The 10,878-nt window shown below is 53.1% G+C and overlaps 1 protein-coding gene across 1 annotated transcript in view; it reads left to right on the top strand.

Moving 5' to 3' along the window:
* Window positions 1-6,212, top strand: part of SLC44A2 (solute carrier family 44 member 2) — a gene marked incomplete at its 5' end in the record, with an annotated part of 17,772 nt that extends 11,560 nt beyond the window's left edge. Inside the window, 9 exons of the mRNA XM_009277042.2 lie at window positions 353-437; window positions 783-1,045; window positions 1,118-1,212; window positions 1,708-1,811; window positions 2,210-2,283; window positions 2,514-2,584; window positions 2,791-2,879; window positions 3,278-3,362; window positions 4,044-6,212. Of these exons, the coding sequence (XP_009275317.2) occupies window positions 353-437; window positions 783-1,045; window positions 1,118-1,212; window positions 1,708-1,811; window positions 2,210-2,283; window positions 2,514-2,584; window positions 2,791-2,879; window positions 3,278-3,362; window positions 4,044-4,165 (988 nt within the window). The remainder of the gene's footprint in view (window positions 1-352; window positions 438-782; window positions 1,046-1,117; window positions 1,213-1,707; window positions 1,812-2,209; window positions 2,284-2,513; window positions 2,585-2,790; window positions 2,880-3,277; window positions 3,363-4,043) is intronic.
* Window positions 6,213-10,878: the final 4,666 nt, after the last annotated feature.

Raw genomic sequence — 10,878 nt, 5'->3', positions numbered from 1 at the left:
GCTGTCCCGGCCGTGTCCCCTCCCAACTCCTTGTGTACCCCCAGCCTGCTCGCTGGTGGGGTGGGGTGAGGAGCAGAAAAGGCCTTGACTTCGCGTAAGCCCTGCTCAGCAGTAACGAAACCATCCCTGTATTACCAACACTGTTTCAGCACAAATCCAAACCGGAGCCCCGTGCCAGCTACTGTGAAAAAAATTAACTCTATCCCAGCCAAAACCAGCACAGTCTCTAAGTTTAACTTAAAATAGAACCTAACATAGAAAACCGATTGCAGGAGGCCAGTGAGAGCAAAACTGAGTGAGGATTCGGGTCTGAGGTTTGCAAAATCACGTCTCCTTAACCGTTGCTCTGCAGTTTCCTCTCCACCTCCAACGAGGCGGTCTATAAGGTGTTTAACGAGACTGCGTGCCAGTTTTCCGGGCAGACCTGCAAACCGGAGGTGAGGACGTCGGGGGAAACTCATACGAATGCTACGCTTAATCTGTCAGAGATAAGGTGGTTTATTACATGAAAAATATCCTGGTGGCTACCTGAGCCTGCAAGCTCTTCCAAGTGAAATTCCGCCTTTCTGAACTCGTTTACATCATGTCGTTATTTTTCTTCAAGCCGTTGTGTGCGCAAAGCTGACTTTTTGGTCTGAGCAAACGCTACCAGGCAAAAAATTAAGCAGGATAGTGTCTTCTGAAAGTCGAGATTGCTGTGGGTTGAGCGGAAGATGCTGTCGGCCCGCCTTGCGGCGCGTCTCCGGCCACCGCAGTGCGTGAGCGTCTGCTGTCCTCTCTAGACCTTCAACACGAGCAACGTCACCAAGCTGTGCCCCGACGCCCAGTGCCTCTTCGCGTTCTACGGGGGCGAGACGGCGTACCACAAGTACCTCATCGTCCTCCAGTTCTTCAACGTCTTCATGTTCTTCTGGCTCGCCAACTTCGTGATCGCGCTGGGCCAGGTGACGCTGGCGGGGGCCTTCGCGTCATACTACTGGGCCTTCAAGAAACCCGACGACATGCCCGCCTTCCCCCTCTTCTCCGCCTTCGGCCGTGCGCTCCGGTACGTCCCTCTCGAGGAGGGCTTGCGAGCTTCTTGAGGTTGTCCCCTTCTAACCGGAGCGATCTTTCCCAGGTACCACACCGGCTCGCTCGCCTTCGGCTCTCTGATCCTCGCCATCGTCCAAGTCATCAGGGTCACTCTGGAGTATCTGGACCACAGGTTAAAAGGTACCGAAGCTGGAATGGCAAATGAGTAGACGAACGAGGTTGGCTTCTTCTGTGTCCCTTGGTGCCAGAGCTCGTGGCTAACGTCCAGGGGAATAATTTCAGTATTTCGGTAGGGAATCGAGATTTTCCTTTTAGGATCCCGTAGTCGTCTGTTTTCTCCAAGAGACGGGCGGGAGCCGAGGGATGCGCCGCGGCTGCCGGGCTAAGTCAACCGGTGCCAGGACTCTGTACGGGTGGGAGGGAAGTCTGCGTCTGGCCGTACGACTCCTATTGATCGTGAAATGTAAACAGCGAGCAGAAGCATGGGAAGAGCATGGGAGGCTCATCCCGCTGTCTGCAGCGGTATCGGCCTCCCAGGGAGGCTGAAAACAGGGCGTAGCGGGGGAGGCCGTGACGGGGCAGCGGGACGTCTCATTAGGGACCTTGAAGTTGCTTCTGTAAGAGAAGGCGTCTCTCGGTTTGGTTGCTCACCCTCTCCCCGTGGCATTCCTCCAGCTGCAGATAATAAGTTCGCCAAGTTCCTCCTGAGCTGCCTGAAGTGCTGCTTCTGGTGCCTGGAAAAATTCATCAAATTCCTCAACAGAAACGCGTACATCATGGTAAGAGTCTCCCGGCGTTAACGCCCGAAGGGTTGTGACTGGGGAGGAGGTCTCCACACTCTTGGAGATTTCTTTGGGTGGCTGCTGAGAACCGCGTCTCCCGATGTCATGGGAAAACAAAGCCTTTCAGCATTTCCCAGCCGTTTCGCTGGGAAGCCTTGACCTCAGCCGTGTCGCTTTGACTTTGGGAGGGACCTTCTCAGAGACACCGGGGTGGGGGGATTCAGCTCTCGCTGTCCGCGATGCCCGACCTGTCAGTGGATGAAGAAGCGCTTCCAGGGTGGGATTTATCAGAGTTTTACTCAAAGATGGGATTAATTGCACCCTCTTCTTAGCGGTGAATTCAGTGCGGCTCCGTTTCTCTCTTCTCTGCCCCTTTTTTCCGGGACTCCCTCTAGATCGCCGTCTACGGCACCAACTTCTGCACCTCCGCCAGGAACGCGTTCTTCCTGCTGATGAGGAACATCATTAGGTGAGATGCTGGTGGGTGCGAGGGGTCTGCTCTCGACAGCAGACTTGGTTATTTCCAAGTCCTTCTCACTGCCAAAGATCAACCTTGATCTGCCTGCCTTGTTTTCAGGCTTTCACGGCGTTTTGTGCCGCGTTCGCAACGCGTGTGCACGTTGGCCGCCTCCTCCCGCACCTCCTTCTGAATTCGGGGTGGGGAGCGGATGCGGATGCTCATCTCTCTCTTGTTTCCAGGGTGGCCGTTTTAGATAAAGTCACGGATTTCCTTTTCTTCCTCGGAAAACTCCTCATCGTGGGAAGCGTCGGTAAGTGCTGGGGACTGGAAGTTTCTCCTCGGGGTGTACGGCTGCTGTAGGCTTTCGTAGCCGGTTACGGCTTCCCAAAACCTTCCTCTCTTCACTCCTCCCATGAAACCGTTCCTTTCCATCCCGTTTGACATCTTCCCTGCATCCATTTGCTGCCTTTCTTCTGCCCTGCATCCCACAGCAATTTCCATCGTTTGCTTTTCCAGGAATCCTTGCCTTCTTTTTCTTCACCCAGCGGATAAAGCTGGTCCAAGACACAGCGCCGCCCCTGAATTACTACTGGGTCCCTATTCTGGTGAGCCGCTTTCTCGTCTTTTCGGTGAATTTAGAAGTGATGGAAGGAGAACCTTAACACAAATGCCTTAAAAACACCCCTCCGCTTGCTGCTTCTGAAGGACCTTCTTTGTTGAAGGTGTTTTCTCCGTCCCCGTCGAAATAAGCCCTTTGTTTCGGTCAGCCGTGAAGAGGCGTCTCGCCCTTCCTGTGCTGCCCAGATTGGCCTCTGTCCACCGTCGTCACTGAGGCCTTTTGTCCTGAATCGGGCCAGTCTGAACAGTCCTGCCCTGTTCGCTTCTCCTCCTTTCCCTGGGGAATTCGGGATTCGGCAGGTTTCCTCCTCCCAGCCGAGGGACCGGGGCTTTGCGCTCTTTGCAGATGCCAGGTCGCGGCGTGACGGCACAATTTCTCTTTCAGACGGTGATCGTGGGCTCCTACCTCATCGCCCACGGGTTCTTCAGCGTGTACGGCATGTGCGTGGACACCCTCTTCCTCTGCTTCTGTAAGTGTCTGCCTTGGAGGGTCCGTCTCCCGCTGGGCAGGAGTTTGCGGTAGCAAAACCTCCCTCCCTCTGGCTGAACCCCCGAGTCGTCCAGATTTGGGGTTGGCTCCAAATTCCCATGGCCTCTCTGTGTGGTTTTCTCCCACTTTTTCCTTTACCAACTCCCACCTGCGTTCTTACCAGCACCTGCTTTCCCCCTGCCTGCTAGCAGCGGAAACCCACAGCCTGTCCTTGGGTCTCCTGCGGTCTCTCTTGGTCTCTCTGTTTTGGTGCTTTGGTCTTGGTGGAATCTAACTGCAACTAACTTCAATTTTCCTTTTTTTTTTTCTCTTTTTTTCTTCTTTTTTTTCCTCCCCCCTCTCCCCCTCGTGTCTCTCTTCACATGTTCTCCGCCCTTCTGCCTGCTAGCAGCGGAAACCCACAGCCTGTCCTTGGGTCTCCTGCGGTCTCTCTTGGTCTCTCTGTTTTGGTGCTTTGGTCTTGGTGGAATCTAACTGCAACTAACTTCAATTTTCCTTTTTTTTTTTCTCTTTTTTTCTTCTTTTTTTTCCTCCCCCCTCTCCCCCTCGTGTCTCTCTTCACATGTTCTCCGCCCTTCATCTCTGCCCTGCCTCTCCCCGGCTCTTCCTCTCTTTTTCACTCTTCCCCGCCACGGCCGCTTCTTCCTGGGGTTGCGAAAAGGTGAAGATCTGGAGAGGAACGATGGATCTCCCGAGCGGCCTTACTACATGTCCCCCGAGCTGAGTGAGATCCTGCTGAAGGGGAACCTAGAGCCTTCCAAAAGCGCCGATAGCCAAGGCTAGGGGCTGGCCCCGGGAGGAAGGCTGCGTGCCCGGGGGGGGTGCGCAGGACGCTCTCGGCCCCCCCAACCCAAGCAGCGTTCTCCTAAGCCCGCGCGTGGCAGCCACCGTGCAAATCTTTCCCCTGGATGTCCTTCAGAGCCTTGAGGGGTAGAGGGGGTGCCGATTCCTCAGTGCCCGGTGCTGTATCAAATCTACCTTCCTGCCCAATAATGAATATTCTTGTATCGAGAGAACGAACCTAGAGTGTCACCTAGAGCTAATCTGGGGTCCCACGTGTCCGGTAGCGCCCGGCGAGGAGCGCTCCGCTCCCGGCGAGTGGCTGGGAACCGGCTGGACGCGCACAGGTGCCGCTATCTAGTTGTGTTTCGCGTTGAAGCGGAGATGTTTTGTTCCTAACCGCCGGCTGTGAAAAGGATGGGAGAGCTGCTCTGCTCGCAGGAGGTCTCTCGTGTTGCAGGACGGTGGTTTGTGGGATGGGCTGAGTGGGTTCGACAGCCTGAAAACTGGTCTCTCCGCGCTTTCCTCTTTGTTCTGCCCCCAGCAAAGAGCGGCGAGCCTCTTTCCTCGCCCACTCTTTCTATGCAAAACCGGGTTGGCGCACTCAGAAAGATTTCTTTGTGAGATTGCAGATCTTTTGCTTTTAAGTCTGTTCCATCAGCAGCGCCTTCGTCACAAAGCAGAGCTCGCCCTTTTCGCAGCCAAAAACTTGGGTGTCTTCGTGCCGTCAGTTTAGGGAAGCTGAAAAGAGCCGTTGCTGGTTGCAAGCCGTTAAAACGCAGAGGGCTTTTACTCGCAGCATCCCTCGTTTAAAATGGTTTCTCTTGCTGGTTGCACAGAGGTTTTAATCGCTGCGGGGAGGTGGTGGCTCGTCCTGGGAGCTGCCTGATGGGCTCTGCTTTTTCCCCCCCCCGAGGTGGTTGAGTTGACGGTTTGGCTCCTGTCCGGGCTCCTACGGGGCGGAGGAGCTGGAGCTGTAACGACTTTCCACGCTAACGCAGACCGTAGGTGGAGACGCTCGCCAAGGGCGTACAGACCCGCAGGCTGGGGTGGTTGTAGGAAGGAAGACAGAGCCTGCGTGGAAAGCGAGTTCCCCAGCCGGCTCCGGCAACTCTGAATTGCCGAGGGTCCGTCAAGGGAAGGCGATGTCCGGAGGAGAGGTGTGAGCATCCCTGATGGGCTTGGAAGCCTGGACTTCCATGGGCTTCCAACCCTGGAAGGCTACGGGGAAGGAGTGCGTTGCGCTGGCGGGTGTTACACCGGGGACGTATTGCGGCATCTCTACGGCTAGAAAAATCAGACCAAGTTTGACTGGGAGGCAGCTGGTGAGGCTTACAGCCCCTAGAGAAATGGCAGCCAGGCGCAGGCTGGAGCCTCACCTTGTTTTCTCCTCTTGACAGTCCAGAAATGATTTTAAAAAAAGAAAAGATTTAAAAAAAAAAGGGAAGATTTAAAATGCCATTCTGGCAGCCCGCAGCCTGGGTAGTTGCGGCCAGATCTCCTATTACAAATCTTCACACAGAGAGAGAGCCCTGCCTTTTGAGTCGCGCCCTCTCAGGACAAAGCCGTAGTGTTAATGCTCGTATTTTCATCACAGGAATACTGAAGTCCCTCTCAAAATATCCCAAGGCGCTTTCACTCGACTCTGAAGCTGGTGCTCTGCGGGTTTGTTTGGTTTGGGTTTTTTGGGTTTTTTTTTTTTTGGTGGCTGCGATTTTCCTACCACTTCGTGTTGGCGCAGCTGCTTTGCTTTGAACGGCGAGAGGCCGAGCGGCGTGTTCGGTGCTGGGAATGCACCTAATGATTATGCATGCATGGCGTGTTGGCAAGGGCGTCGCGCACCCGGCGAGCAGCGCCAAGCGAATACCGAGCGAAATTGCTTTGCGCTCGCATCATGAGCCGTTTCGGCTGCACAAAGAGCAGGGAGAGCCGCGCTGCCCGGCTCCTTAGAGGAGGGGAACCGCGCTCCCAGCCGGCAGAGCCTCGAGGTCGCGGAGGAGGCCTCTCTTCCTACAGCACAGTTAAACTTTCCCCCCGCCTCCCTGAAAAAAAAAAAAAACAACCAAAAAACCCCACCCAAACCTCTGGTTTCTTCTAAATAATAGCAGCCTGTTTCCGGAGCGCAGCGCTCCCCCCGTGAAATGGGAGAGGTGCGACTGCGGTGGTTTGTACAGCTGGGGGCATTTAGCTGTGACGCAGGGAGAAAATACCCCCTGCCCGCGATGAGCCGCAAGACTTTTTTTTTCTATCAAAGATAATTATTAGACGACGAGCAGGACTGCCCCTCTAGCACCTCTCTGCCTTTAGGCTCCTTGCTGCATCTGCTGTGACTCCTGCCACGCCAACCTCTGTGTCTGTGTCCCCCCCCCCAACTGCTGCGCGGGGCGGGGGGGGTTTCTCTTTGCAGTGGAAGACCTGGAGCGTAACGACGGTTCGGCCGAAAAGCCTTACTTTATGTCGCCCAACCTGAAAAAGCTCCTGAAGAAGACGAACAAAAGTCAGCCGGACGCCTAGAGCCTGCCCTCGTCCTTTCCACGCTTCCTCTTCCCATTCCCGCTTCGGGAGCAGAGCTGCGGGATAACATCTGCCCGGCGCTCAGCATCGTTTATCCCACGTGGAAATCTCGTTAGTGAACCTGAACCGCTGTCTCCTTCACCCCTGCGGCGGGCAAGCAGCAGAAGGGGGGGGTTCGTTAAAGAGAGGAATGGGTTATTGTTAAATGATTCAACCTTAAATCGTCGGGGTTGCTAAACGAAGACCGCTCTAGCGTGTCTGCTTCCGCACAACTCGTCACAGCTAACGTCCCGTTGGTCCCCGGCCAGCTCAAACACTGGGCTGGGGAGTTCCCGGACGAATCCTGCCAGGGCACATGCCGGTAAAAGCAGCGGGGAAACGTCTCTGACACAGGGCAAAGTTCCGTCTTCCGGGGTGTCGACCGACACCAAAACGAGTTTAATCGGATTTAGTAATTTTATTTTATACCGGTAAAAGAGATGACGTTACCTTCAGGTCAGCCGTGTTCGGCCGTCCCTTAGCGCGTGGGCGAATCCAGGCGCTGCGGTGACCAGCGAACAAGCTGATGGGTTTAAGCAGCTCCTCGACTTGGTTTTTATTTGCAGCCCCCCTTCCCCCCCCCAAATGTTTTATTGCAGTTGTCGATTCCTACCCGGAGAGCTGAAACACGCTGAAATCGCCTTGCTTCTCTTGCCACCTTATGGAGACGCCTCAGGGCCCGGCTTTGGGGTTGTGCCGAGCACATTTAGACGACCAATGCGTTTAGGAAAACGCCAGTTAGTGTTCTTATAGCCACGTGGGAAGGGTGAAGGTGGAGGGAGACGAAGGGTTAATGAGCCTTAGAGCGCCGTGCAGGGTGTCCCGCGGAACCAGGGGTGTATGTTTGGATGCAACCAGGGACGGACGGACAGACGCTCTGTAGAGTTATTGCATCTTTCTAGGACCGGCAGCTTCTACTGATTCCTCCCCCAAAAAATCCTGCATTATATATTTTAAAAATAATTTACAGCAGAGCTTTCCCTAACTGTCGAGCAAAATGCTTTGCCTGTGTGACAAATTTAGGAAGACCCCACCTGCGGGCATGGGAAAGGAGTAATGTGTGTATTTATATATATATTTTTTTTTTTTAGGTTAATATTAGGTAATTTTAAGCAAACCAAATGACAAACGACAGGTTGCCTTACGTCCTTAGGTGCCACGGGGGCGCCTGGACTTGTAGCTGACTGCTGTTTCTAATGGGAGGGTCCAGACCTTTGGCAGCTCCTGTCAGGAGAAAAAGGGGACGTTCTTGAGAAATAGATTAAAAGGGGGTTAAACATCACTAAACCACAAATATTAAACTTAAAAAAATAAAGTTTAACAAAATTACAACATCTCCTCCGATACGCGCAGCTGCTGAAGTGTCCTTTGAGCAACAGGAGGCTCGCCCGGGTATAGTCGCCACCACAAATTGTTCTTTTTTTTGCTTTTTTTTGTTTTTTTTTTTTGAAAATAAATGCACTGAGGCTTTGGCGGACAATTTAAACAGCTCCCAGCACGGGGGACAGACCGAGGGGGGGGGGGGGGGCCAGCGGCAGCAGGAGGCTTGTGGGGTCGCGTGCACCTCCCTGCCTTAACAAACGCAAACCCTCTTTATCGCAGACGTTTCCTTAGCCACGTTTAATTTGTGCTGAAGGATATATTTTGCTTCTTTTATACATATTTCTTAGTAATCTTTAGATCCCTGTAGTATTTTTGTAAGATACAAGGAATGTTTTCTATCTGAATTATTAAATGGTTTGGGGGTTTTGTATATTTTGCTTTTTACTAGTTGTTTCGGTTCCGTGGCCGTTATTTCGATCTCTTCCAGTACTATTTTTTGTGACAGATTTTGAAATACCTACCTGGCAGCACGCTGAGACGTAACTGCTCTGGCCCGGGGCGGCGCAGCACCGCTGACGTCTCCCTAAGCCGATCGCAGGCGTGGATCAAACGCCATCGTTTTTCTAAAGCGCCTTTTTCCTCGCATCTCGATGTAGCCGATCCAACGCTCGGGGGGAGAGCTAAAAAGGAAAGGCGAAGGGAAAGCTAAAAAGGCGAAGGTAAAGCTAAAAAGGCGAAGGTAAAGCTAAAAAGGCGAAGGGAAAGCTAAAAAGGCGAAGGGAAAGCTAAAAAGAGAATCCTCTCGGTTTGCGATAGGGGGTAAGTTATAATTAAGGGAATAATTAAGGGAATATATTCAGTTTACAGCTACACTAGCACAAAATTATTTTAATTTTTTTCCTCTCCCATCCTTGTGTAGGTTTTGAGGTGGTTGGTTTTATTTCCTGTTTGAAATTTTTGTGTAGAGGGCAAGTTTACTCTCGCTCTTCCACTTTAGCTGTTCTCTTTTTATATCGAGACACTTTGGTTGTGGAAACGCTGTCCGAAATAGCAGAGGACCATCAATTAACTCGATTTATTTGCATAAACAGCCAATATACAGCAGAGATTTTTAGGTCTGGAAATACAAATAGAGAATAAATTTAGCAAAATGTGTTCTTTGGGCCGTGGGGCTGGCTCTGCTGCATTCTGTAAACCCAGTATTTGAGGAGCAGAATTAGGGATTCTTATTTCCAAAAAGCCGAAGCAGCAGCCGCCGGCTTTTCAAAGCTGAAAACTACAGGCGCTGCGCTTGCCGAGAGCTTCGGAAAGCGGAGAGGCAAATCTTCCAGTAAATGAGGGGTTTTTTTTGAAAAAATCGGAGCCACTCAGGCGAGGGCAGCTGTCCGGCGGGATTTTAGTGTCCGGAAAGGCTTCACTCCATGACTTGGGTTATTTCTTTTCTGCAAGCGTGGACTGATCCGTGCACTTGGAGCACGTCTCCCATGTAAAGCTGTGTATTTAAAGGCCATTAATTTGTCTGTCTTTCGGAATAATCGCGCTCTTTTCTGTATTGAGATGCAACTTCTGTCCCTATAAACCGCGCATGCTCTGAATCGTTCCCTGAATCAGGCCAGGGCAAGTAAAAAAAGCTAAAAAAACCCCACTAAAAACCGCAGGGCTGATGTTCTACAACAAAAATTTCTTCTTTTTTAATGTATTTCTGAGGCATTAACTACTCCTACTATGCACCGGGGCTTCTATGCAAGGACGTACCTCCGGCGGGAGCGTCCGCGCGCGTTCCCGATGTCATGTGTGACGGTTCCATCGATGTCAGCGTTACAACCAGAAATAAAAGTGCCTGTTTGGACCTCGTTTCCGCCACGTGCTTCCTTCTGACCTCACAGGGCTCCAACGTCCCGGCAAAGCCTTTACCAAATTCTCCGCAGCCCTTCGGAGAGGGGTTGGGGGTGGAGGGGGCCTCTGGGGAGCCGCTGGTCCAACCGCGCTCGTTAGTTCCTCTTCGTTGTGGCTTCTGCTCGTCTCCGCGGTGTTTTTCTGCCCGGCAGCGCGGAACACCTGGAGAAAGAGCAGAGCGTGACAGCGCAGGTGACGGATACAGCTGGCTTTCGCCCCGAAAACGGGCTGTTACAGCTTGCTTCGACGCACACCTTAACGGTCTGCTCCCGATTTTCAGAGTTTGGGGCTGCACTGACTTGGGTTTTTTGACTAAATACAAGGTATTGTCAAACGATCCTTGACCCACAGAAGGCAGCGCTCTCCAGCAGAGGTTTAATAGGCTTTTTTTTTTTTTAAGGAGCAAGCGTTCGTTTGGACACTTACAATCATTTAAGTTCATACTCGAGTTCAACAAAAGCGAAAGACGTCTTTGAGATCGTTCCCCTTCTATGTTGCAGCGGGAGAAGGAACTTGCCGACGAGACCACGGGCTCATCCTGCACCCCAAAGCTCTTGGGAGCTTGATGCCAGGTTAATTTGTACGTGGCGAGGTTGTTCGTCTCTTCCCCGTCCCTCCGGCTGCCAAGGCCACCAGCGCTCTAACGAGTTACGCCAGGAGACGCGGCCGCGGCCGGGTGGCACCCTCTGCCGCCACGCCAACACATCGCAGGCAGCAGCTCCACGGAAGGTGACGGACACCCATCGGTGTCCCCCGCGCCAGGGGCCTGTAGGAGCCGTGCCCTGCTGTAGATCAACCCTATACCGCAGCGACTCGTGTCTTTCCGTGTGGGACGGCGGGGCTCTTGGCCAAACCCTGCTCTTGGCTGCCCCAGGCTTCGCGCCCCCCGGGGCCGGGATGTCGGTGGGCCCTTCTCCGGGGGGGGCACAGACCAGCGTGGCAGC

Source organism: Aptenodytes forsteri, unplaced genomic scaffold (assembly GCF_000699145.1).
Source record: "Aptenodytes forsteri isolate BGI_AS27 unplaced genomic scaffold, ASM69914v1 Scaffold450, whole genome shotgun sequence".
Lineage (NCBI taxonomy): Eukaryota > Metazoa > Chordata > Aves > Sphenisciformes > Spheniscidae > Aptenodytes > Aptenodytes forsteri.
Note: the sequence above shows the minus strand (reverse complement) of the source record. Positions and strands in the feature narration are given on the sequence as shown.